At 44.1% G+C, this 27,962-nt stretch overlaps 1 protein-coding gene across 3 annotated transcripts in view; it reads left to right on the forward strand.

The window, feature by feature from the left end:
* Positions 1–2,412: 2,412 nt before the first annotated feature.
* Positions 2,413–27,962, forward strand: part of PITPNB (phosphatidylinositol transfer protein beta) — a 75,842-nt gene continuing 50,292 nt past the window's right edge. The window contains exons 1-7 of one of the 3 annotated variants that reach the window (XM_030582678.1): positions 2,413–2,512; positions 9,200–9,230; positions 9,491–9,636; positions 15,168–15,259; positions 16,027–16,034; positions 19,661–19,735; positions 20,542–20,625. In XM_030582678.1, the coding sequence (XP_030438538.1) occupies positions 2,493–2,512; positions 9,200–9,230; positions 9,491–9,636; positions 15,168–15,259; positions 16,027–16,034; positions 19,661–19,735; positions 20,542–20,625 (456 nt within the window). In that variant the 5' untranslated portion in view covers positions 2,413–2,492. The remainder of the gene's footprint in view (positions 2,513–9,199; positions 9,231–9,490; positions 9,637–15,167; positions 15,260–16,026; positions 16,035–19,660; positions 19,736–20,541; positions 20,626–27,962) is intronic. The other 2 variants (XM_030582676.1, XM_030582677.1) reach the window with 2 other exon arrangements.

Consider the following 27,962-nt stretch of genomic DNA (forward strand, 5'->3'; position numbering starts at 1 on the left):
CAAAACTGCAGGAGACAATGGGGGGGGGAGGTGTCAGAACATAATTAATGACAGTACCTGCTTAGATTCTGGAAGTTAAAGCTTCATAAATATAAAAATCACAAATTGTCAACATTACATGTAAAAACATACAAATATCCATAAATGAAACTTCAGCTCTCAAACAATATTTTTCTTCCTTTGCCTTGTCTATAAATTTTTATTAACAATGGAAATGTGTGTGTGTGTGTGTAAATCAACATTTACTTACATTTACTGATTAAAATCTCTCCCTTCCAAGCCTACCTGTAGAGGACGGCACTGTTGTGGGGCCCTAAATTGTGAGACACCAGGTTGAAGGACTCTACAGGGTGTGATGTGTGTGTTTGGGCCGGGCTCTATAAGGGATGGCACCCAAGTGGGGGAGGGGGACTCTATGGGGTGGCTCTATAAGGGATGCTATCAAGGTGGGGGAGGGAGAGTCTATAGGGTGTAGCGCAGGGGTGGACAACCTTTCAGAAGTGGTGTGCCAAGTCTTCATCTATTCACTCTAATTTAAGGTTTCATGTGCCAGTCATACATTTTAATGTTTTAGAGGGTCTAAGTCTATAACATATAACTAAACTACTGTTGCATGTAAAGTAAAGAAGGTTTTAAAAATGTTTAAGAAGCTTCATTTAAAAATTAAATTAAAATGCAACCCCCCCGGACCAGTGGCCAGGACCTGGGCAGTGTGAGTGACACTGAAAATCAGCTCACGTGCTGTCTTCCGCACAGTGTGCCATAGGTTGCCTACCCCTGGTACAGCGTGTGGGGCTTATAAGGGATGTTACCAAGGTGGGGGAGGGGACTCTAGAGGATGTGGCGCCGGGGGGGCTCTATAACGGATGTTACCAAGGTAGGGGAGGGGACTCTATAGGGTGCAGCATGGGAGGCTCTATAAGGGATGTTACCAAGGTGGAGGAGGGGACTCTATGGGGTGTGGCAGGGGGACTCTATGGGGGCGTTACTGATGTGGGGGGAGGAGACTATGGGGTGTGGCGGGGGGACTCTATAGGGGCGTTACCGATTTGGGAGAGGAGACTATGGGGTGTGGTCGGGAGACACTATAGGAGTGTTACCGAGGTGGGGGAGGAGACTCTATGTGGTGTGGCGGGGAGACTCTATAGGAGCGTTACCGAGGTGGGGGAGGAGACTCTATGTGGTGTGGCATGGGGACTCTATAGGGGTGTTACCGATGTGGGGGAGGGGACTCTATAGGGGCATTACCGATGTGGGGGAGGAGACTCTAGGGGTGTGGTGTGGGGACTCTATAGGGGCGTTACCGATGTGGGAGAGGAGACTCTAGGGGTGTGGTGTGGGGACTCTATAGGGGCGTTACCGATGTGGGGGAGGGGACTCTATAGGGGCATTACCAATGTGAGGGAGGGGCTCTATGGGGTGTGGCATGGGGACTCTATAGGGGCGTTATCGATCTGGGGGAGGGGCTCTATGGGATGTTACCGAGGTGGGGGAGGGGACTCTATAGGGGCATTACCGATGTGGGTGAGGAGACTCTAGGGGTGTGGTGTGGGGACTCTATAGGGGCGTTACCGATGTGGGGGAGGGGACTCTATAGGGGTATTACCGATGTGGGGGAGGGGCTCTATGGGGTGTGGCGTGGGGACTCTATAGGGGCGTTACCGATGTGGGGGAGGGGCTCTATGGGGTGTGGCGGGGGACTCTATAGGGGCGTTACCGATGTGGGGGAGGGGACTCTATAGGGGTATTACCGATGTGGGGGAGGGGCTCTATGGGGTGTGGCGTGGGGACTCTATAGGGGCGTTACCGATCTGGGGGAGGGGACTCTATAGGGGCATTACCGATGTGGGGGAGGGGCTCTATGGGGTGTGGCGGGGGACTCTATAGGGGCGTTACCGATGTGGGGGAGGGGCTCTATAGGGGCGTTACCGATGTGGGGGAGGGGCTCTATAGGGGCGTTACCGATCTGGGGGAGGGGCTCTATGGGATGTTACCGAGGTGGGGGAAGGGTGGCTGTGGCTCGGCACGGGCAGGCAGTGGGGGGCTCTGCAAGGGCAGGACCGGGCACTCCTAGGGCCCTGCCGCCAGCAACACGTAGCGCCCCTACCAGGCGGAGGCGCCCCACTGGGACGGGTGTGGCCCTTGGGCGGCTTCGAGGCTCTCGAGGGCGGGGCCGTAGGTGACAGGAAGGGTCCTGGGTGCGGTGATTGGCTGATGAGAACGAGGGGAGCCTCTCGGAGGAGCAGTGCTCAGGGATTGGTCGATGAAGGAGCTCGGGGTTCCTAATTGGACTCGATTAGGGGCGGTAACCTGCGAGCTGCTGGCATCGCTCATTGGCTAGTTTGGGCGGAGGCTGGCGCGAGCATGCAGGCGCTTCGGAGATTGGGTGTGTTGCCGCGTAGGGGCGGGGTTCCGATCCCGGAAACAGCGAGGTGAAGGCTGGGTAAGCGGTGCCGGTCGCGCCTGCGCACTGTGGCTCTGGGTACGGGAAGATGGTGCTCATCAAGGAATTGTGAGTCGGGGGCTGGGGAGCGACCGCGCCAAGCATCGATCGTCTCCGAGGGCGGGGCCCCCGCCCCAAGCCCCGCCCCTCTTCCGCTCTGGGCTCCGGCCCGTCTCCTCAGCGGCCCGCTCAGTTCCGGCCCCGGCCCCGGCCTGTCGCCCCTGCCAGCCCCGCCCGGCCTTGGCCGCCCCCGCCAGCCCAGCCTTGGCTGCCAGCCCCTCGGGCCTGTCGCCCCTGCCAGCCCCGCCCGGCCTTGGCCGCCCCCCCCGGCCCGTCGCCCCAGCCCCGCCTGGCCCGGTCTTGGTCCCCCTGCACCCCTCACAGCCCCTGTCTCGGCCTTGCTGCCGCCTCCTCCCCCCATCCGGGACCGTCGCTGCCGCCCCCCCTCGCCCCCGTCATGGGCCCGTCGCCGCCAGCCCCTCCCGGCCCGGCCTTGCCCCCCGCCCCCCCGGGCCCGTCACTGCCGCGCCCCCCCTTGGGTCCTGGGCCCATCACTGCCGCCCCCCTAATTGTAAACGGGAATAATCATCAAGCAGATGTATTTCCATTGAGGTCTTGCAAGGGTTAGTTTGATGCTATTTAATATTTTCATCAATGACCTCGAAGAAAATGTAAAATCGTCTCTGACTGAGTTTGCAATTGACCCACAAATTTGGAGAATGATAAATAATGAAGAAGGACAGGTCACTGATTCAGAGTGAACTGGGATTGCTTGGTAAATGGTGGGCAAACTATATGTTTTAATATGGCTAAACAGAAACGTATACGTCTAAGAATAAAAAATATAGGCCCTAGTTACATGATGAGGGACTCTGGCCTGGGAAGTAGTGACTGGGAGAAAGATTTGAGTGTTGTGGTAGATAATCAGCTGAATGTGAGCTCCCAGTGTGATGCTGTGGCCAAAAGAGCTAACTAATGCGGTCCTGGGGTGCATAAACAACGGACTCTCTAGCAGGGCCGGCGCTTCCATTTAGGCGGCCTAGGCAATCGCCTAGGGCGCCAGGATTATTGGTGGGCGGCATTTTGCTGGAGGGGGCGGCAGGCAGCTCCGGTGGAGCTGCCGCAGTCGTGCCTGCGGACGCTCGGCTGCTCCCGCGGCTCCGGTGGACCTCCTGCAGGCACAACTGTGGCAGCTCCATCGGAACCGCGTTCTAGTACCCTCCGCAGGCACGACTGTGGCAGCTCGACCAGGGCGCAGGGCGGCGAAATTGCTCTGTGCCTAGGGCACTAAAACCCCTAGCGCCGGTCCTGATCTCTAGTAGGTGTGGAGAGGTTATTTTACCTCTGTACTTAGCACTGCTCTAGTGCTGCTGTAATACTATGGTTCAGTTTTGGTGCCCACAATTCAAGAAGGGAATTGATAAATTGGAACAAGTTCAGAGAAGAGCCAGGAGTGTGAATAAAGGATTAGAAAGCCTGCCTTATAGTGATACTCGCAGAGCTCAATCTATTCAGTTTACCAAAGGGAAGTTAGGGTGCGATTTGATTACAATCTAGGTATATCTACATGGAGAACAAATATTAAATAACGGACTCTTCAGTCTAGCAGAGAAAGATCTAACGTGGTCCAGTGGGTGGAAGTTGATGCTATACAAATTCAGACTGGAAATAATTACCCTGTCAAAAATGTACACCTTAACCATTTGAACAGTTTATCAAGGGTCATGGTGGATTCTCCATCATTGGCTATTTTTAAATCAGGGTTGGATATTTTTCTAAAAAAGATGCTCTAGAAATTATTTTGGGGAAATTCTGTGACTTGTTTACAGGAGGTCACGCTAGATGATTACAGTGGGCCCTTTTGGCCTTCGAATCTATGAATTTGAATTATCGTTTTGCTCTGAACTGTATTTACATTATACCTGGGTGACTGAGTTTTAAAATAACCCTGTGAACCTGGCCTAATAATTGCCAAACAGACGATGATCATGATTTTACTTCACATATTCTTTACTCCGTTTTCATTTTTTGTGGCAGGAGAAGCAACTAAGAGGTTTCTTCTCTAAAGGAAAGAATGTTCCCTAGGCAGGGCCAGTGCAACCACTAGGCGAGCTAGGCGGCCGCCTAGGGCGCCAAGTGGTTGGGGTCTCCAAAAAGCACGCTCAGGGGAGGCAGTGGAGTGGAGGTGAGCTGGGGCAGAGGGATGCAGGGGAGGACCACCCATAGCAAGTAACGGGGTGGTGATGTAGGACAATGGTCCCAAACAGCTGATTGGCGCCACAAGCCTGGGAGGCAGGAGAAGTTCAGCTGGGGCAGAGGGGAGGTAGGCGGCTGTTTTCCCCCTGCCCCTCCCCAACCCTGCCTTTTTCCACCCCCACCCCCCTGAAGATTGCAGCCAGGTCTGACCCTGCACTCTCCGCATGGTAAGTGGAGCAACCCGGCCCCAGCCTGGTCCGCTCCCCTGGCTCCCAGCTGTGCCACTGGCAAGTGTGGGGGTGCGGTTCCCCCCTCTCTCCAAGGCCGGGAGCCGGGGCCCCAGGCCTCTGGAGGGGGTAAGCTGGGGTGGGGGATGGCCCCAGGCCTCCATGGGGGACAGGGTGAGGAGGGCTGGCTACTTCCTGCAGGAAGTGGAGCAACCTGGCCCCAGTCTTCTCCGCTCCCCTGGCTCCCAGGCTTGGGGGGAACCACTCCCCTGCACTCGCTGGCATTGTGGCTGGGAGCCAGGGGAGCGGAGCGGGCTGGGTCATAGATTATTAGGGTTGGAAGGGACCTCAGGAGGTCATCTAGTCAAACTCCCTGCTCAAAGCAGGACCAGTCCCCAAATGGCCCCCTCAAGGATTGAACTCATAACCTTGGGTTTAGTAGGCCAATGCTCAAACCACTGAGCTATCAGCCCTCCGTCCCCCACAGAGGCCAGGGACCAGCCCCCAACTCCTGTGGAGGCCTGGGTCCCCTCTTCCCCCCTGGAGGCCTAGAGCCCCACACAGCCCCCCCTGTGGGAGGAGGGGGCTGCGTAGGGCATCAAAATAGCTAGGGATGGCCCTGGCTCCCCGGGCTGGAGTGGGGGCATAAGGTGGAAATTTCGCCTAGGGTGCAAAATATCCTTGCACCAGCCCTGTTCCTTGGCATTATTGCAGTGTGTTGGCCACACATTTCAACCAATGTGCCAGATTTATCTATTCCATTTTATTGTTGTTTATGGAGCACAGTGTATTTGTTGAGATTGTAGTATAAATGTGCAAGTGCAGACACCTATAGTAGTTTTAAGTATGGAACTACAACTTGTGTGGTGCGTTAGCTTTTCCTTTATCTAACAGGTAAAGGATGCATAAAGTGCAAGAAACTGCAGTAACAGATTGGGATGAAGTAAGAATTGTCAATTGCAAAGACCGACTCAAACTTTTGCACTTTCTTAGATGAAAACTGCATATTCTGTCTGACAGTGTCTCTGAGTGCTCAGCGTCTAGAGCCCTTTCATACAGCAATACCTCAAAATGTTGATTTTGCTCAAACTCGAGGGATGGAATTGGCAGCAGGCAGCAGCTGGCTTAAACTGATGGTTCTTTGTTTTAAAACAATTAGTTCTTTTCACCTGTCCAAAGCAATGTCAAAGTTGGTGTTTGGAGGCAATGTCTAAAATATCTAGTAGCAAATGAAATTGCCTTATTCACATTATGTTGACATGTCTTCCTCTGCTGGACATTGCACTGAATTTTGTTTTGTTGAAGAAATTCCCATTGTGTCCAGAATAAATCTTCCCTTATGTTGCATTTTCCAAGTCAACTATGGTGACTTGTTAAAGGAACATATTTCTTTCTTGTACATAACCTGAACTTCTGGCCAGGTTTCTTATGTTTGGCGACCTAGCATTAGCTTTAGGAGTTAACGCTGTGACAACTTAAGCAATATTTAGCGAATTCCTCTGCCAAGCGAAGGAGTGTCAAATGTGGACCACCGCCAACAGTCATAATGTACAAAATAATGCTTCAGCTCTTGTCTTTATAGCACAGATACTGATAATCTTGTTGATTTGTGGTTAATATGCACTGTCATCCTGTGCTTTACTGTGTTCTGTCCACTCTCATTTGTCCTCACAGTCTCCATGAGAGGGTAGAAGTAAACATTGCAGACTGTGCAGAGCATCACTGCACTGAGACTCTGCTGTTTAGATGGCCAACTTGTTTGAGAGAGGGAGAGGTGGTTGAACGCATCTAACAGTTCCATTCTGATGGGTTATGAGTAATCAGTCAGCTAAAGAAACCTCCCTCTTACAACAGCAGTTGGGAAAGAGTCCGTAGATTCTGGGCTGAAATGTTGGCACAATGACTCATAGACGTCACTGCTTGAAAAGACCAGTTTCATTTCTCTCCCTCCCCTGACCAGTGCAGGCTTGTTCCCTACATTGTTTTCTAATGGTTTTTGTAGTGTAGTTTTGAAGGGCTCAGTTATGGGGCTCTCACCATTTCCATTGGGAGAGTGCTTTTCCTAGTGATGTACCGAAATATTTTTGTTGCTTAGCTTTATATAATTGCACCTAGTTATGCCTGCTTGGACCCCTCCAAATAATGCCTTTCTTCTGATGTTTATACCCATTCACCGCAGTACAACGTAATACAACTTTATTTGCATTTTGTATTTGACACAAACTGTGTCCCAAAGCCCTTGGATTAAATTTCACAACTGTCATTGTCATACTGTCCAAACTATTACATACTTATTTTTCACTCTTTTGGCATAAGGAATTATTTCAACCTGTTAATGGTTTATGCTGCTCTTACCAGAATTTGCTCCAGTTTTTTATTTTAAGCATCTTTGTAGTGCTTGAGATGCGAAACAAAGAGTTTAAAATATACAGCATTAAAATAGAAGTAAATACAAGATGCCAAGAATCTCCAAATAATTGCTCTCCAAAACCCAGTAAACGGTACCCCATCATCATTATCTCTAAATTAATCCCATCTCCTCGTATGCCTAGGGGAAAACGTGAGCCTGGGAGAGTGTCTAGAAAATTAACAAATCTGCGGAGTGGCCAGGAGTGCATTCTGGAGTAAGAAGCACCACCTTCTCCTATTTAGACCAAAGGACTCCAGTTTGAGCATTTCTGTTGTTTGTTACCACAGCAGTATGCATAAGGAGATGGGCTGTCACTTAACTAGCCATAATAATTAATTTTATTAACCACTTTGCACTTTATAGGTCGAAGCAGCTCTTTGAACTCCACCTGGGAGTCAGTAGATGGATTGATCAGCTATATAATGTGCTCCCTGCAGGAAACCCCATTTAGCAAGTGGACAGCCACATTTGCCACTAACTTTAGCTTCCAAATCGTCCCAAGGTCTGTCATCATGTGTAGCATGCTGCAATAATCTGAGCTCAGGGTGTTAAAGGCATTAATAATTGTAGCAAGGTCTGCGTCTGATAGAAACAGCCACTCCTTAGGTGCAGATTGGGTTGTGGAGGCAATGCTCTTGGCCAAAATTCTTAGCTCTGAGTAGTCCCAGAATTTATAAAGAGCTGTGTATTGTAGATCTATGAGACAACTGAACAGGTACCAGTAATGTCAGCAGTCAGATGCCCAGAACTGGCGGTATTCAGCATCCTAGCTGTGTTTGCATATCACAGCTCTAGTGAGAGAGACAATCTCCTCCTTGCTACAAAATGAGGGTGGTGCTACTGCTTTATGCATGCCCCAAAACTTAATTGGCCTTTTTTGCTATTCTATCGCATTGCACACTCTCATCTGGTGTGCTCTCTGCTATCTGTAGGCCTTGCAACTACTCCTTCCCAAGTTTCTCCTTCCCACCAACCATCTGTATTTCAGATTGTGTTCCCTTGAGATTTATTTGCTGTATTTTCCCAAATTGAACCTCATTTTATGTTTTGCCTTATTATAGGATAGGAGAATGCGTCACTATAGTGAGGTTGCTTAAATGAATTAGGGTCGGTGAATTATTATTTTTTAGGACACAAGCTCGTTTCTATTACCCTGTTTCATTTATGTAGCTTTTCAAATTATGCACTTTTAGGGCTGAAATCTTCTGTTCTTGGTTTCTGTTTAAAGGTGAAATTTTGGAAAACTCAAGCAAAATGCTTTCAGTTACGGGATAAGAGAAAATATTCTCTGTGGGAAGGCAAATTTCAAAGATCCTTTCACAGCTGAAGTATAAAAAGTAAAACTATGTATGGGTAGTCCTTGGGGATTAAAACCCTAGCTTGCTGGGTTGAGGCAAAGGAGAAATCATTTTTATAAGTAATTATAAACCGCTTCTAAGCATGCATAGTGGGAAGCTAAAATTGTAGCGAAGCCTTTTGACTCTCGACCTCCCTTGTGGCATCCTGCGAAATTCTGCCTTACTGGACGCTTATGCTGGAACAGACACTGTAGCTGGGGCATTTTGTATTTAAAAAAAAAAAGTTTTCAGGTATCTAATTGAAAGTGACTTGCCTGAGGTGTCACTTCACGTCAATGGCAGAGCTGGATATAATTCTTAGGTCTCCTTATTCCTCCCCTATTTCAACCACTCAAACCTTTTTTCCTTATAACAAGTATCTAACATGGGGTTGTACTTGGTTGATTACTTTCTACTTATGTAATTTTGTCTAACTAGTATTGTTTTATAAAAGGTCAACGAACATAGATTTTGCCATTTTTATGAATATCTTTATAAAGGCTAATACAGATACTGCCTGTGGAACAGATGACTGACTGTTTAGATGCTTATTTTTTACATTCAGTTTGTTCCTTTTCTTTTTCAGCCGAGTGGTTTTACCATGCTCAGTGCAAGAGGTATGTATGCTCTACCTTTCTTGTTGGACTTTATGGTCTTATTTTAAAAACTGATTAGCCTGGATCCAAATGTTGGTTCTGTACTGTGTGTCCATTAGTCTACCAGATGTGAGTTACTGTCCCATCAGTGAGGCAGAGCAAACTTTTCTCAGCTCTCTGGCAAAGTTCTCTGGTCAAATTGAAATACCTAAATTCTAACACACTAAACAGTTTTCCTCTGTCACATTTTAATGTTGAAATTTTGCATCTTTTAATTTCAGTATCAAGTTGGGCAACTTTACTCTGTGGCAGAAGCTAGTAAAAATGAAACAGGAGGTGGTGAAGGAATTCAAGTCTTAAAGAATGAGCCTTATGAAAAGGATAGTGAAAAGGGACAGTATACCCACAAAATCTATCACTTAAAGAGGTAAGGGATCTATTTGTGTTCTTTATGTGGGGGAACTACTGACCCATGATTTCCCAGCTTCTATTTTCATCATGTAAAAGTACAGTACACTTCAGTCTTGACCAGGAAATATTCAGAGCCAGTTTGGAATTTTATGAAGGGTAATTGGGAAGAAGAAGAGCACATCGTAAAATAGGTCTGGACATCAAAAAAGGTAAGTTTTAGGCACTTCATTCAGCTGAGACTTTTCTGCTTTTTTATACAGCTCATCAAATTGCTCATGTTAAATACATGAGTTTTCCCCTAAGCTTGTGATACTTCAGCCTGTGCTTTTGTTAGTGAAGAAATTCATGGCAGCAGCATATCCCTGCTAATATGTGTTTCTAACAAGGCTTTACTTGATACCTTTCCTTGTGCGACGTGAGCACTACCTCAGCCAGGCTACAGTTCCCTAGACTCTTCCTGAAATTGGGCCATATTTGCTGCCAGTGGGCTATGTTTTTTGTTCCTTTTACAATTATGGAAGAGGATTTCATCTGAGGTCATTTTCTTGCTTACTGTTTTGACACACATGCACCAGTGTGGTGTCTAGTATAAAAAGTGGTTTAGTATCCTGGCTACAATTGTCTTCCACTTCTATTCTTGAATGGGAAATGTTCATTAATATTTGCCTATTAAAATTGTTGCTGGAATCTTGCTACAGCTACTGGGACCCCAGTCTATTTTGATCCTGTCACTACTGTAAACAGACTGTCCAGTGGACCAAAGAGTATAGTTCTGTATCTGTTACGGTTTTCTTTGAAGACTTAAATAATATAGAACAGAAGCTTGTAGTTAAGACCTAGAAAAAATTGACTGACAAGAAACTGAATTGTTGACCAGAACCTCCTCCTAGTTCTCTGTGATTGGTAATGTCAAAGTCTTCAAAGTTAGAAACAACTTTCTGACCTAAGAAATGCCTTCTTGGTTGTCTTTCATTTCCCTTACCTAAAGTGACTCTGGGATTCAACTAAGCCTATGCTTTGTGCTAGTGTTTAATATGGCAGGTGTATGCAGTACAGATTAGTAATGAAGACATGTGCCAGGGCTTCATTTCATCAGGAAGCTGTACTCGTTCTGTTTCAGTTTGAGATTAAGATACTGGTAATTTGTGTGTTGCTACAATTTTGTGGTGTATCTAGTAGAAATTGACTCGTGCGACGTTTGCTGACCTAAGTTCATGAGGAGTGAAGCCCTCCTCCTTTTTTTTTCTGTTGGACTACTTACCATGATAGTCACTGGTTTTGTTTTGCATGGCTTACTATATCATTTTACAAGAAATCAGAATTTTCAGCTCTTGTTATTGTTTAAACTGCTCTTCTGTTTTTTTCCTCCAAAACATTATGAAAATTGTGAGTATGTTGGAACAGAGCCTCCCAGCTGGCCTGTCATATTTCTCGAGCCCCTGTTGCAATACTATTTCTAAATCGCTTAGTACCGAAATGTATATTAAATAACGAGTCTTAACTTGAGTCATTAGAGTCTGACTTGTTTATAGACTGCCTTTAATGTGGGGTTCCTTACAGCTTTCCAGTTAGTTCACTGAGCTCACGTTCTAAAAATAGGTATTTTCTTTTTTAAAAGAGATCTGAAACTCAGTAATATTTCACTTTTTGATTTGGTTCCCTCAGAATAAATTACTCCTGGAGGAATTCTGTGCCACTGCGCCATGCAGAATTTAGCGGAATTCCCTGTTTACTCTGCAGAATTTCTGGCTGCCACTAGGGGCTGCTAAACTCTGCAGAGCCCCGCTCAAAGTGAGCGGATCACCCTGCCTGGCAGGGCTGGAGGCTGCACGCTTTGCTTGATCCTCATTCTCCTGGGATGGAGAGGACCTGGGAGAACCAACCAGCTTTGGTAAAGGGTGAGGAAGGGCAGGGCTGCATCACAAAACGTCCCCCGGTGGGACAGTAAAGAGATTGGAGCGAGTAAAGGCTCCGGGTGTGCGGGTGCCTGGGGGCTGCCCTGCTGCTGGGCTCTGTGAGGAGTGGGGTGCCTGGTGGCTGGACTCTGCAGGGAGAGAAGTGCGTGTATTTGAGCTCTGTGGGCCCCACACAGCCCCCTCCAATACCCCCAACTGAAAGTGGGTTATTGTAGGGGTTTCTTTAACTCTCTGCTCCCAGGGGAATCTTTTTTGCTGTTGTCTGTATTGTTGACATGTTGACAGGTATTTTGAAATAAATTACCAAAATAATTGAAACTGGAGTGATTATATTGTGTTTTGACAAAATATGCAGAATTTTTTGCAGAATTTTAAAATAGTGTGCAGAATTCCCCCAGGAGTTGTGTGTGTGGGAGGAAGGGCACTTTCTGTGATACATGAGGATGTAATTCCTGTTTGTTTATACTTCAACAGTTTACTTATTTAAAACTAGAGCTGGTTAAGCAAAACTCCAATAATTTAGCTAACTCTCTTCCATCAATTCATGAAGAAATTATTCATGAATTACTTCTTCTTCTGTTTGACTAACTCCTTAAAAAGTAAAAAACCCAAAGGCACTTTTTCGCATGCATGTGCCTTTATTAAACTAAATGTAGAGTTAGGTATGTCCTAGTGCATATTAATCTCTGAGTGGAAGTATCCCTTAGACAGGACAGTGTGCCATATTTGAAGGGTTGTAGCCTAAATGGAAAGGGGAAAGACAAACTGAAGGCACAGGGACAATAGACAAACTAGGGCAAGGCAATAATATCAGGGAAGGCTGCAGGTCTCCTTGTCAGACCTGGGCACAGTACAGACACTGCACTGGTGGATGTCGTTGAAGGTCTCCTGGCAATGAATGAAGATCCACTGTCCATTGCTGATGTTTTCTATCATTGGCTTTCAATACCATTAGTTATGAGGTGTTGCTGACTTGCCTGTAGAGGGAGTGGATATGACTTCTCTCAGGTTGCTGACCATTCCCAAAGGAGGAGGATGGATCCTTGTTCATCATACCCAAGAGTGCTCCCATGTGGAATCAAACAGCTTTCAATTTTATCTCCCTGCCAATTCAAGACATACACGGAATCAGTGGCGGGGAAGAGAGGGTGTTAATGAGGCGTATTTCAATATATTGGTGTGTGCTTTCTCATTTGACCCAGCTAGTGCTGTCCAATGTCTGATTCAGTATCTGGGAGACTGAGGTAACATGAAAATGAGACATCACTCCTAGCAGAGAGCCAGAGCAGGAACCCCCTTGGTTTAAAAGAGGGAGCTGCTGACAGGGTCCTGAAGTGGTGAATGCATTTCTTAAATAGCCAGATTTGGTGTTCTTCAGCTTGTGCTACCTAGGCATTTGGGGAAGGAGGGGTATGATAAGAGCTAATGTTTATGGTAAAGGTGGAGAGTAGTGACTATTTGTCAGGTTTTAATTTAGTCTTTGGTTAATTATTTTTCTGGTTTGGAGTGAGGAGCAGCTACTGGTCCAGTCTTTATATGTGGCGTTTGTGTTTGTCAGTGGTGCATAGAGCTTGAGATGTGTGTATCTTTTGTATATAAATCAAATAAATGTCGTTCAGCTGGCTCACCTCTGATCCTTAAGTGTGTTTCCTTTTGGTGGAAGAGTGTGGTACAGGCACTCTTCAGTGTACACTGTAAATTATAAATTCACTTTAAATACTGAAATCTCATGTTTGCTATCAAACCAATCAAAATCAGTGTTTTGCTATCCAAGATTAAACTTGTTCAAGTCAGATAATTTTTTTTTATTGCCAAACGGAGGTTCCAGCTTGGCAGCATGAGCCAAAACATGAGCTGATCTGTTGGAACTAACTACAAGCATATGGCAACAGAGAGTCCTGTGGCACCTTATAGACTAGCAGGCTTATTGGAGCATGAGCTTTCGTGGGTGAATACCTGCTTGCATCCGACGAAGTGGGTATTCATCCACGAAAGCTTATGCTCCAATACGTCTGTTAGTCTATAAGGTGCCACAGGACTCTTAGTCTGGATGTGTAAAAAGCAACAAACACGGCTACCCCTCTGATACAAGCATGTGGAAAATTATATCCGGAACTTGACATAGAGGGTTGCTGTGGCTACTGTGAATTAGAATATTTTTGTTGGGTTGGCTCTGGCTGGCCCATCTCCATTTAAATCTGTTTAAAACATTAAGGTTGAATATTTGAAAGTAACAATATGTTATTTTGCCATTTGTTCTGGATCGCTCCCATGTGGTCAGTCACCAGTGGTACCTGTAGAGTGAGAGAGCTCACACTTCAGCAATCCTGGTGAAAAGGTGATCTTTACTTACCAGCCATTCTTTGGGGAAAGATGACTTTTCCATTCCATTTGAGGTAGAAAGAACCTTGAATGATTGTCCAGAGTGTTGGACTTCAGCCCGGGTTACTGGCCTTGTTCTTGGCCCCTTCATTCTTTTCTCTGAGTAGCCGCACTGACTTTTCAGCTTCCTTTCTTGATCTAACAGGGCATGAGACACTGAAAATATTCTCCATTTAAAAGGAATCTGTTCAGGAACTGGGCATCAAACAGTAGAGGTAGTGAAGTGATTATAAGGAATTAAAGCAGACCGTAGAAATAAATTACTGCATAGGATGGCACTTGAGCCTTTCATCTTGAGAAAGCAGAGAAAATCCTAACCTGAGTTGCAAGAGAAATGAGTTCAGTAGCAATCTAACTACGTAGCAGATAACTGTTACTCACAAATGCTATGTTATGTGGGATTTATTGGTATGGTATGAAATGGAACTACTAACTCCTGGAAAGTTGTTGCAGGTCATTCTTTAAGTGGGCATGGGCAGAGCTGAGTGCAGTTGTCTGTACTATACCTAGCTTAAGTCTGTACCACTGATTACAATTTTATAAACTACAAAGTCGCAGTCTTTAAAAAAAGAAATCAATGTTTGTTTAGTGGTGGAGCTATGCCTGATCCATTATGGATAATGAGAATGTCCACAACTGTAGATAGAATCTCTCCTGCTTCAGGGCATAAACCAATCACCAGCTGCTTGGGGTTCAGAAAAACTTATCTTTATGAGGTTTCTGTACTTTACCCTGAAGCATCTGGTCTGACCACTCTTAGGGAGAGAATTCTGGACTCGGTGGCCCTTAGGTTTAATAAGGCCTGGCAATTTTTATACTAGGATATCAATATTTACTACTTGAGACATAACTGGGATAATTTAATCTATTCCTATCCAGGTTCTAGATCAGAACTAACTGAGATACATGACTTGATCTGTTATGTCATGCTGCTAGAGAGATCAGCAGACCAGAACCTCAGAGCAGAGTTTCTTTAGGCAATGGTGTTTAGTGTAGGTGAAGAGAAAGGAAAGCTAAACTAAATTTATAATTGAGATCATGCTGCCAAAAATATGCTTAAGTGACTCAATTACTTTGGGAATGTTAACATTATTGCAGTTCATACAAATTAAACTGATTGCTTGTGCATCATTTTTAATATGCTTGGGGTAAAAAGAAGTGCCTTTTCAATTAGATTGCTAGAAATCATTGTGGAATCTCATTCAGTTGGCAAAGCTGTAACAAACATACAATATTTTGCTCTTCACAGTAAAGTTCCTGGGTTTGTAAGGATGATTGCTCCAGAAGGCTCCTTGGTATTCCATGAAAAGGCTTGGAATGCATATCCATATTGTAGAACAAGTAAGCTTGCTCTGAATTGATTCTTACATGTTTGCCGTACTGCTTAGAGATGCTATCAAGTGGTTTAGGCCCCAAAGTTTTGTAATTGGGTGGAAAATATCTTACAGATCACTTTTTGGCAAACCTAATCGGGCTGAGCTATGCAGCCATGAAAGACAACGTAAGTCAACCAGCAGTTATGATGTCTCCAGTACAAGACTAAAGAGTCTGACTGATGTCTCTTTCCAAGTCCAGGATAAAACTTGTTAGGAAAGAGACATAATTTACAGTCCCTAAAAGCTTCTGCAAAGGATGAGTGTAAAGGTTAAAAATTACAATTTGTAGATAGCAATCAAAGTTCCTTTGATTTGATGCAATATTTGTGTTTACTGTCCAGAAAACACTTTGGTCTTTAGAGGAGGAAGTTGTGTAAAGGAGATACATTCACTGTATTCCATTTCTGAAGCTTTCAATTTCCAAGAATCCTCTCCCTTTTTATTTTTTTGGCCTCTCTTGTGTCAAAATGTTTAAAACACCTTAAAGCATACTTCATCTTTAACGTTAACAAATTGTTTCACAGAAGTATGCTGATGAATGGTTTTATTGTGGGGTTATTTTATTAAACAAAGGGTTTTTAATGAGCAATTGTGTTATACCTTCTGTATATAACTCCATCTGTATTACAGATTGCTTTAGAGTTAAGACTTTTGTGACAGAGTTGTTGCACATATTAACACTATTTTGAATGCCTTCTTTTCCTTTTCGTTGCATGTCCCTCTGGCTTTCAGTTGTAACGGTGAGTACCTGGATTATTATTTGTTTATGAAATGTGTTTTAATGTAGCTCTTAGTTATTAAAGTTATAACTGACTTTCTGATGCTGCGTATCTGCCAGTCCAGACTCTGGTTTACTGATTAGGTAAGATTTCATCAGTCTGATACTTTCTGCTACTTCTCTCCTTATTCTCTTTTTCTGCTCTCATCATTCACTCTGCTCTTCATAATTCCTGATATTGGAACAGTGCACCATGGCTAAATGATTTAATAGCTGTGAATATACAGCTTATAATGGCAAGAGTTCCACAGGAAACTATCCAGGAAAGGGAAGAAAGTGCCTTGGGGTCTGCTTTCCTCCAGCTTAGCTTAGCAGACTAACTTTGCCCTATTGCATCAAACACTCTCCACGCAATTACGGCAGGGTCTGGGCATGTGACCTGATGGAAACGGACAGCCAATGTCTCTGGAGGAGCTTTCTTTCCACCAGAAAGTGGTAAGTACTCTCAAGGATAGTCAGAAGGGTGCAGACTTTCTCTAGTTCAGTGGTCCTATGTGGTAAGGTCTTTGTGAAGGCTGGCACGAAGGAGTGCCAATTATGTGTCCAAGTACATAACCTCTTCCATTAGGGAAAGTGAAGTGAAAAAAACAGCCAGCCTAAAACATCCCACAGCAATCCCTTATAGGATGTTTTAGTTTTCATCATAGTCTTTGAGAAGGGTAAAACCTCCAATAACTCCTGAATCAGTGTGTGTGTGTGTGTGTGTGTGTGTGTGTGTGTGTGTGTGTGTGTGTGTGTAAATAGTGAAAACTGCTTAGTTATCTGAGCTATGACACTCTATTCCCTGCATAAGGCCAAATTAGCCAAACTGTACTGTACTTGTTGGAGTCACTCACTGAATTTAGATGTGAAAAATACTTGGGTTTTTGAACTTCCAGGAGACAGAATACTGTATTCGATGGAGTACAAGTCTGCTGGAGTGGCAGTTCTTGCTGTAGTTCCACCCCAGAGCCAGCTGCTGAATTTTCCTGCTGAATGTCCTGCTTGGAATCATTCAGGTTAAGTGCAGCTGTAGAATGGGAAAGGATTAGCAGTTCCTCATTTGATTTATCGTGTAGTGCCCAAGAATTTACAAGTCTCTTCTGTAGACATAAACAAGAAATGCTCAAAATAATGTCATTGCACTGAGCAAAGTTAGTATTCTAAGTAGTAATGGTTTAATGTAGCGGACACACAACTGCTATCATAATTTAATGGCAAATTTGTGTAACCTCATGCATCACTTTGCAAATTTGGCCCTATAGGCTGATGTGCAAAGCAGTTCTTGCTGGCAGTGCAGTAAAGTGCATTTTAAATGAATGTTAATTTCCATAAATGAGCAACTTCCTTTGTGACTCGAGTTTGGCCCATCCTACAACATCATAAGCCAGTGTGTTAAAGCTGGACTAGTCAAGGTAAGAATGACACCAGTAGGTATTTAAACACTGAGCTAATGTCGAACAAGAAAACCCTTCTCTTTGTTAAAAACGGTTGCTGTAAAGTGTAAACCAGTTTTTGGTCTCTTCTCTAGTATATAGCCACTGTAGCTTGAAATTTAGTCAGTTGACCCTGGGATGCTTGGCAGAAACACCCCCTGCCAGCATCTGACAATATCATGGATCTTGCCTACAGAGATACCACTGATACTGTAAGAACTTGCAGCCCAACCTTTCCTCCACACTGAGAGCGAAAATGTTTGTAAGACATTGAGGTGAGAGCATCTTATTGTCCCTTGAGCAGATAATGGATTATCCAGCACGGAGTGAGTTGAGCTTTCTGTTACAGAGAAGGCTGGGGGGAAGTTAGGAATGCTTTGGGGAACCAGACATTCTCATTGAGAAGCTCACATTAACTCATGCTCCACTTCTATAGTGCAGAAGATTCCTTCCTTTTATGTATGCCTGGCCAAGAGTTCATACTTTGTGAAACTGACATCTAAGCTAATAGCTGATATTTAGAAAGTGTTTTTTCCTGACAAATGACACTCTTTCATTTGCCACTTTTTTTTTCAGTCTTACCAGTAGGCAGTTAGTCTGAAAAGTCAGCTCTGTTGAGGCAGAATGATGAAGGATCGCAGGGCAAATATATAGGGTTCCTTGACTGTGGGAAGAAGGGCCGGCTCCATGGTTTTTGTTGCCCCCCTTCCCCCAACGCAGCAAAAAGAAAAGGGGGGGTGGGGGAATCATGATCTGCAGCTCTACCACTGCCGCTTCAGTCTTCGGTGGCTGGTCCTTCACTCCTAGAGGGAGGTAGGGACCCACTGCCGAAGACTCGGATGTCCCACCCCTCACCATTGGCCACCCAAAGCAGCTGCTTGCTGGGCTGGTGCCTGGAGCCGGCCCTGGTGGGAAGAGCAGGGTAATAAGACTAGCTCATGTGTGCAAAAATTCCTATTCCTGATTGGTGAAGTCCGGCTGATTTGAATGGGTTACCTAGGGAGGTGGTGGAATCTCCTTCCTTAAGAGATTTTAAGGTCAGGCTTGACAAAGCCCTGGCTGGGTTGATTTAGCTGGGGGTTGGACTAGATAACCTCCTGTGGTCCCTTCTAACCCTGATATTCTATGAAATGGGCTAACCCAGAATCTGGATTGGTATCACAGAAACCTGTCTTAAATTTGAAACTACTGCTTGTCATAATGGTAAGTGTTTCTTCAAAGACTGACTGTGTTTTTGTTTTTGTAAAGTGTCTTGCATCCTTTCTAATATATTAGTTGGAAGTAATGTTAAATTGCTTGACCTGCTCTCTGTCAAGCAGATTTCATTTGTGAATCCGAATTTATTGTAGAGTTACCACTGTGGACACTCCATGAAAACAGTTCAGCTCTCACTAGAGACCAGCTATACAAGGAGTTGCAGATGGGGCTGTAAATCAGCTTTAGCCTAACCAATAGCAGTATGTGCGCGCACATACGCATGCAAGTGTATGCTTTCCCTTTGTATCAGTAACAGCTTTCCTTGCTTCTCAGGGGAGGGGTGGAAATTTTGTCTGTTAGGTGGAGTTTCATGTTTAGCATTGTTACGTTAAACTTCATGTTTCCTGGATTTTAGCACTAACTCACAGAATATTAAAAAAAAAAAAAAATCTTTTGGGACACTTCTTATATTTTAGTACTATAGATCCCACAGCAGAATAGTATTTTTGCATGGAACCTTTTGTTAAGACTTCTGTGGTGGTCAGTCTTAATAAATAAAAATTAAAATCCTGATTTTTAGAAGAAATAGAAAACTTGCTGTGACATGGGTGGAGGGGTGGGGGGAGAAGATACTGAAACCACTCGAAGGACTCCAACTGAAGTGTTTACAGATTCTCCATATTTGTATGGGTAGGTGTCATGGGTATCTAGATTCATCAAATGACCATCAGTCAAGTTACAACTTATGCTCTAACCAATATTTCAGTTTGAGGTGTAAGGCTTCTAAATTTGTCTGTTTCCATGTGCAGTAGTGGGGCCTCAATTTCTGTTTCTGTCAGAGTTAAAATGGGAAGCAAAGTTGCTAGTCAAGGCCTACAGTGCCTCTCCTGATGGAGAAATCAACTTGTTACATGTAAGATTTAAAAGGGTAAAAAATATAGTCACCCTTCTGCTGCTTGGTTTTTTTTTTTTACAGAATGAATATATGAAAGATGACTTCTTCATAAAAATCGAGACCTGGCATAAACCAGACTTGGGGACATCAGAAAATGTAAGTCAGGGTCCAGTAGTAACCCAGTATTTGCCATACTTCCTGCACACATTTAACCTGATGGACCAGTATTCCTTTTCTGGCTGTGGCCGATAGCTGTTGCTTAAAGGAAGGCAGCCTCCCCCCAATAAATAATAAAAAGTACTCCTCTAAACCAATGAAGCTATTTCTCCTACAGCCATGGAAGGAAGAGGTTGGAGAAAGGCACAAGAGTTCCTAGACAATTCTGTGTGTGCTTAATCTGAAGTGTATCTATGGCTAACAATTATATGTATATGACACATGCTACATATCTGGGCACTTCAGTTTGCATTAGGTCACTCTTTTGAGAGATACATGTTAATGGATACATTTCAAAACTGTGTATGGCTAGCCAACTTCAAAATGTGCTGGAGTCTCTCATTTAATGAACTCATTTGATGTATGGCAGGTTACTAATAACTGGATCACTTGCACTTCAGAGCTTTATGTGAAGGTTGCTCACGAAATAAAATGTCTGCCTAGCCTATTGAATGCATAATGATTCTAATTACAGTGTTTGATGTCCTTAGCTGTAAGGAAAGTGACAGAATACAATTTAATCTTAAAACCAGGCTCCTCTGAAAGCACAAGAACTGAAGGTTTAATAAAGGTACAACTAGCTTCAGAATTGCTTAATTAAATAAGTGGTAACTTCAGAGTATATTCCCCAGGTGATTCTAAGAAAACTGTCCATCTCTGTAGAACTCAGAAAAATCTGGGTAATAAAGAACTAACAGTGGCTGCAATAAGGCAACAAAGGGTAAAGTCCCTTCTCCCCGTTGCAGGTGCACGACTTGGATCCAAACACGTGGAAGAGTGTTGAAGTTGTCCATATTGACATAGCAGACAGAACTCAAGTAGAACCAGCAGTAAGTAGACACTGAGCTTACTGGGAGATGGTTGTCATATCTAGCTAATTACTTTGGCCTTTGTTTGCACCTTAACATTGTTTTCCATTGATTGTAAATAAACTAATACACCCAATGTATTTGATTCCATTGGTAAATATAAAATTGCTTTAAATAGAAGTATTGATCTAAATTAAGGGATGTCAAATTATTAAAAAAATTAAGTCATTAATCACGAGATCAAAAAAATTAGCTGTAGTTTTATTTGCACTGTTAAACAGAATACCAATTTAAATTTATTATACATTTTTGATGTTTTTCTACATTTTCAAATATATTGATTTCAGTTACAACACAAATACAAAGTGCACAGTGTTCAGTTAACATTATTTTGATTACAAATATTTGCACTGTAAAAGAGAAACAAAAGTAGTGGTGGTTTTCAATTCACCTCAGAGAAGTACTGTAGTGCAATCTCTTTATCAGGAAAGTGCAATTTACAGATATAGAATTATTATTTTTTTAGGGCTGTTAATCGCAGTTAACACTATTTTTTTAAACCAGTGTTAATCATGCATCTCTGTTTTGACCCTCTTCACTTACGGTCCTTCATCACTCGGCGGACACTGGCACAGTTCTACTGTGTTCTCATGATCTGGAGTGATTAAATATCAGAAAGTTAATGGAGCAAATCAGCAAAAGTTGAGGTCTTTTGAATGGGAAGTTTATTTATAAAAGCATCCAGATGGTTTTCTGGGTAAAGAGACGGTTATCTGTAGCCAAGGCAAGGCTGAATTTCACTACCGTTGAAGTACTTCTAGTCTGCGGTACCACCTATGCTCTAAACATGCTTTCACCTCCAGTTCTTGTGCTACAGATAACCCACCGATAGCAAATGAATCCCACCAGCCGCGACAGAGTACACTTAGGCCTGGTCTACACTACGCCTTTAAACCGATTTTAGCAGCGTTAAACCGATTTAATGCTGCACCCGTCCACACAACGAGGCCCTTTATATCGATATAAAGGGCTCTTTAAACCGGTTTCTGTAATCCTCCCCAACGAGAGGAGTAGCACTGAAATTGGTATTACCATATTGGATTAGGATTAGTGTGGCCTCAAATCGACGGTATTGGCCTCCGGGCTGTATCCCACAGTGCACCAATGTGACCGCTCTGGACAGCAATCCGAACTCGGGTGCAGTGGCCAGGTAGACAGGAAAAGCCCTGCGAACTTTTGAATTTCATTTCCTGTTTGCCCAGCGTGGAGCTCTTATCAGCACGGGTGGCGATGCAGTCCCAAATCCAAAAAGAGCTCCAGCATGGACCATATGGGAGATACTGGATCAGATCGCTGTATGGAGAGACAAATCTGTTCTATCACAGCTCTGTTACAGAAGACAAAATGAGAAAGCATTTGAAAAAATCTCCAGGCTACGATACAGAGTCCACAGCACAGTGCTGTGTGACAAGCGTAACGGAAAGCCAAAGAATCAAATGGACGCTCATGGAGGGAGGGAGGGGGGTACTGAGGACTCCAGCTATCCCACAGTCTCCGAAAAGCATTTGCATTCTTGGCTGAGCTCCCAATGCCTGTAGGGTCAAACACATTGTCCAGGGTGGCTCAGGGTATATCTCGTCAATTTACTCCCCCTCCTCCCCCTGTGAAACAAAAGGGGAAAAAAATCGTGTCTTGACTTTTTTGTATGTCACCCTATGTCTACTGCATGCTGCTGGTAGACGTGGTGCTGCGGCAATGAATAGCAGCATCCTGTCCTGTCCCCTCCCCTCCCCGGTGGCAGACGGTACCATACAAAAGAACTGATAGCTGTCATAGACTCATAGACTCTAGGACTGGAAGGGACCTCGAGAGGTCATCGAGTCCAGTCCCCTGCCCTCATGGCAGGACCAAATACTGTCTAGACCATCCCTAATAGACATTTATCTAACCTACTCTTAAATATCTCCAGAGATGGAGATTCCACAACCTCCCTAGGCAATTTATTCCAGTGTTTAACTACCCTGACAGTTAGGAACTTTTTCCTAATGTCCAACCTAAATCTTCCTTGCTGCAGTTTAAGCCTATTGCTTCTTGTTCTATCATTGGAGGCTAAGGTGAACAATTTTCTCCCTCCTCCTGATGACACCCTTTTAGATACCTGAAAACTGCTATCATGTCCCCTCTCAGTCTTCTCTTTTCCAAACTAAACAAACCCAATTCCTTCAGCCTTCCTTCATAGGTCATGTTCTCAAGACCTTTAATCATTCTTGTTGCTCTTCTCTGGACCCTCTCCAATTTCTCCACATCTTTCTTGAAATGCGGTGCCCAGAACTGGACACAATACTCCAGTTGAGGCCTAACCAGCGCAGAGTAAAGCGGAAGAATGACTTCTCGTGTCTTGTTTACAACACACCTGTTAATGCATCCCAGAATCATGTTTGCTTTTTTTGCAACAGTATCACACTGTTGACTCCTATTTAGCTTGTGGTCCACTATGACCCCTAGATCTCTTTCTGCCATACTCCTTCCTAGACAGTCTCTTCCCATTCTGTATGTGTGAAACTGATTGTTCCTTCCTAGGTGGAGCACTTTGCATTTATCTTTATTGAACTTCATCCTGTTTACCTCAGACCATTTCTCCAATTTGTCCAGATCATTTTGAATTTTGACCCTGTCCTCCAAAGCAGTTGCAATCCCTCCCAGTTTGGTATCGTCCGCAAACTTAATAAGCGTACTTTCTATGCCAACATCTAAATCGTTGATGAAGATATTGAACAGAACCGGTCCCAAAACAGACCCCTGTGGAATCCCACTTGTTATACCTTTCCAGCAGGATTGGGAGCCATTAACAACTACTCTCTGAGTACGGGTATCCAGCCAGTTATGCACCCACCTTATAGTAGCCCCATCTAAATTGTACTTTCCTAGTTTATCTGTCTGTCCTCATCATCCTGAGAGTGCTCCTGGCTGGCTTCAGGTGAGGTCGGCCGGGGGCGCCTGGATAAAAATAGGAATGACTCCTGGTCATTCCCGGTAGATGGTACAGAACGGCTGGTAACCGTCCTCATCATAGCAACTGGGGTTGAGTTCCACCAACCTCTTCCCCTCCTCCCCCTTCATGTCTAAAGAAAAGATTCTGTACTGCCTGGACTATCATAGCAGCGGGATGCTGCCTCCCCCTCACTTTATCTAACTAAAAATTCAGTGTTTCTTATTCCTGCATTCTTTATTACTTCATCACACAAATGGGGGGACACTGCCGCAGTAGCCCAGGAAGGTTGGGGGAGAAGGGAAGCAACGGGTGCGGTTGTTGCAGGGGCACCCTCTAGAATGGCATGCAGCTAATAATTTCTGCAGGATCTGACACGGAGCGGCTGTGCTCTCTGGTTCTCTGATACTCTGGTTCTCTAGTACACTTGTCCCATATTCTAGGCAGGACTGACTCTGTTTTTAGATAAACCATAAAGGAGGGATCGACTCGGGGAGTCATTCCCATTTTTGTCTTTGAGCCCCCGGCCGACCTCAGCGAAGGCCAGTCAGGAGCATCCATGACAGCAGCAGACGGTACAGAACGACTGATAACCATCATCTCATCGCCAATTTACAATGGCACAGCAGACGGTACAGAACGACTTATAACCGTCTCTGCTACCTTGCAATGGCAAATGAATGCTGCTGTGTAGCACTGCAGTACCGCCTCTGTCAGCGGCATCCAGTACACATACAGTGACAAAAGGCAAAACGGGCTCCATGGTTGCCATGCTATGGCATCTGCCAGGGCAATCCAGGGAAAAAGGGAGTGAAATGATTGTCTGCCATTGCTTTCCCAGAGGAAGGAATGAGTGACGACATTTACCCAGAATCACCCGCGACACTGTTTTTGCACCATCATGCATTGGGATCTCAACCCAGAATTCCAATTGGCGGGGGAGACTGCAGGAACTATGGGATAGCTACGGAATAGCTACCCACAGTGCAAGACTCTGGAAATCGACGCTAGCCTCGGTACACGGACGCACACTGCCGAATTAATGTGCTCAGTGTGGCCGCGTGCAGTCAATTTTATACCATCTGTTTTACAAAACCGGTTTCTGTAAAATCGGAATAATCCTGTAGTGTAGACGTACCCTGAGAGTTCCAGGATCACTGCAATCTCATGGATCAAACAAAGTATAACAGCTTAACCAATGGTATTGCAAAGTAGGTAGCTATCAACTGCAGACCACTCATCATTGTAAATGACAAAGGGCTAAGAGGTATTCAGATTGCATCTTCCAATCAGTCATAGGCTCTGCCTTCCTGAGGATCCATTCCATCAGGAATACATGACCTATATCACAACGAAAAGACTACACATTTGTAGCTTCTGAAAAATGCACTAGCTGTTTGCTTTGGTGATCGTGGACATCCTTGAACGATCACAGCTGTCTTGGAGTCACAACACACCTGATTGATGCTGCATGGAGTCTACAGTCATTTGCTTTAACAGTAATATATAAGCCTATGGTTAATCACAACTAATTTTTTTAATCTAGTTAATTTTTTTTTGCATTAATCACTTGCATTAACGGTGATCTAAATGCTCAGTACTCTTAAATTTTGTGGGCATTTGCCAATCTATCAGGTTTGATTTTTATCAGCACACTGAGGGCAATGGATTTTTGGGAAACAGACAGCTTTCAGTTTTAATACAGTAATTGCCTTGATCAACATTTGTGTGCTAGTTTCAGTGTGTGAGGCTGAAATTTAAAATAGGAATTGAGTCCAGCTCTTCTGCATGGCCTGGCACAGAGTGCTGACCTGGCCATCCCTTTTTGTTGCTGTTTTAGGAATATATTTTTAAATAGCCCGGAGTGGGGTTATGGTAGGTTCAAGCAGGTCTGTCTTTGCTGCAGAAATCTGTGTTGGAGAATTGCTATTGCTTCTATCTTTTCAAACTTTATTGAATACTTCTGCCCTTCAGTGCAGCAATTATCACCAGGTGGGCTGATCTTTCATCTCTGCTGATAGATAGATGGGCCAGCTGTAGCTAGAGAAACACCAGTGTCATTTCTTCAGCTTCCCCTGTCCAGTTCAGCTTTGTTGCTGCTATTATTTTGAAGCACGTAGAAGTATGCCAAGCACCTCCCATGGTCCCTGCCCTGAGAATTTACAACCTAGTTTCAGATAAGATGCAATTCAAGGATAATGCAACAATGAAAATGACAGAGCGTACCCTGGTAAGGTTACACAGTTACTTAGTGTAGGGGTGTGTAGTTTGGATGTTGCAGTGCTGGAGGTGCTCAAGAAGCATAGCACATATAACTGGAAGGGATCTTTTGGGTCATCGAGTCCAGTCTTCTGCTGTTGGCAACCCCGTCATATAATCATGTTCATAAACTTAGCAAGCTCCATCTTAAAAGTAATTCGGTGTTTTGCTCTCACAACTCCTATTGCGAGGCTGTTCCAGAACCTTACTCCTCTGATTGTTAGAAACAATCTTCTAATTTGCAGCCTGGATATAGGCCTGGCAAGCTAACTTGGGAATGGCAGTGCATGTGTGAGGGGCAATGAGAGAACAAGGCATGGAAATGATTGCAGACGTATTAGATGTCCCTTCAGAGGCAGAAAGAAGATGCTTAGTCTCAGGCATGCACTTTTATACAGCATATAAGCTTTCAATTCATTGTGCTGTCCGGTACTTCTCACATGCACATAAAAAAAGTGATTGCATCAGACTGCGCTGTCATGAATAGGTACAAGGACTAAGCATTCTTTCTTAACCGTGTTGTGTCCTGACTTTGAATATTGTCCTCTCACCATTAGCTTAGCATACTACTTGAAATGTGTATTTTCCCTTAAGTTTTTGACTGTATGGATATCCATTCTCCACTGACCAACGGCCGTTTGGTTACATTGTTAATCTGGAGAAGAATGTAAAATACCTTGATTTGAAGGTTAACTGCTAGACTGCTTAGAACAGAGTTTTGCAAGAAAACTTGTTCGGTTCATGTTGCTGTCTTTTGTCCCTCTTTTACTTATGCATGCACACACACGTACCCTTCTTCCCCATTGCATATCTTTTTTCACTTGGAAAAAGCAAAGTCCTCTTTCATAACTGTGCTAACCACTGACAGAAGAGAATATACTGTGTATTCATGTGTTGCTTATGAAGGGAAGGAAAACTGTACATCTTAACTGCAATTCACCAAGTTGTCTTTTTCAGTAATTTTGTTTATTTTTAGAATATTCTGAGAACCCCCATTTAAATCAAGTTAAATATGTCTTGCATGTTTTCATGCAGCGAGGAATCACTTTACTGTTACTTGTGGTGGTTTTGTCATTGCATAAATGATCTGGAAAAAGGGGTTAACAGTGAGGTGACAAAATTTGCAGATGATACAAATCTCCTCAAGATAGTTAAGTCTCAGACTGTGAAGAGCTACATACAAAAAGATCTCTCAAAACTGGGTGACTGGGCAACAAAATGGTAGATGAAATTCAATATTGATAAATAGAAAGTAATGCACATTGGAAAACATAATCCCAACTATACATACAAAAGGATGGAGTCTAAATTAGCTGTTACCACTCAAGAAAGAGATCTTGGAGTCACTGTGGATAGTTCTCTGAAAACATCCACATATTATGCAGCAGCAGTCGAAAACGCAAACAATGTTGGGAATCATTAAGAAAGGGAGAGATAATAAGACAAAAAATATCATATGGCCTCTATATAAATCCATAGTACACCCATCCCTTGAATATCGCATGCAGATGTGATTGCCCCATCTCAAAAAAAATCTATTGGAATTGGAAAAGGTTCCGAAAGGGACAACAGAAATGATTAGGGGGTATGGAACGGCTTCCATATGAGGGGACAGTAATAAAACTGGGACTTTTCAGCTTGGAAAAGAGATGACTAAAGGGGAGGAATATGATTGAAGTCTATAATATCATGACTGGTGTGGAGAAAGTAAATAAGGAAATGTTATTTACTCCTCACAAGAACTAGGGGGTCACCAACTGAAATTAATAGGCAGCAGGTTTAAAACAAAAGGAAGTATTTTTTCATACAACACAGTCAACCTGTGGAACTCTTTGCCAGAGGATGTTGTGAAGGCCAAGACTATAACGGTTCAAAAAAGAACTAGATAAATTCATGGAGGATAAGTCCATCAGTGGCTATTAGCCAGGATGGCAGGGATAGCATCCCTCACCTCTGTTTGTCAGAAGCTGGGAATGGGCAACGGGAGGAATCACTTGATGATTCCCTGTTCTGTTTATTCCCTCTGGGGCACCTGGCATTGGCCACTGTTGGAAGATGGGACCCTTGGCTAGATGGACCTTTGCTCTGACCCAGTATGGCCACTCTTATG

This window comes from Gopherus evgoodei, chromosome 13 (assembly GCF_007399415.2).
Source record: "Gopherus evgoodei ecotype Sinaloan lineage chromosome 13, rGopEvg1_v1.p, whole genome shotgun sequence".
Classification (NCBI taxonomy): domain Eukaryota; kingdom Metazoa; phylum Chordata; order Testudines; family Testudinidae; genus Gopherus; species Gopherus evgoodei.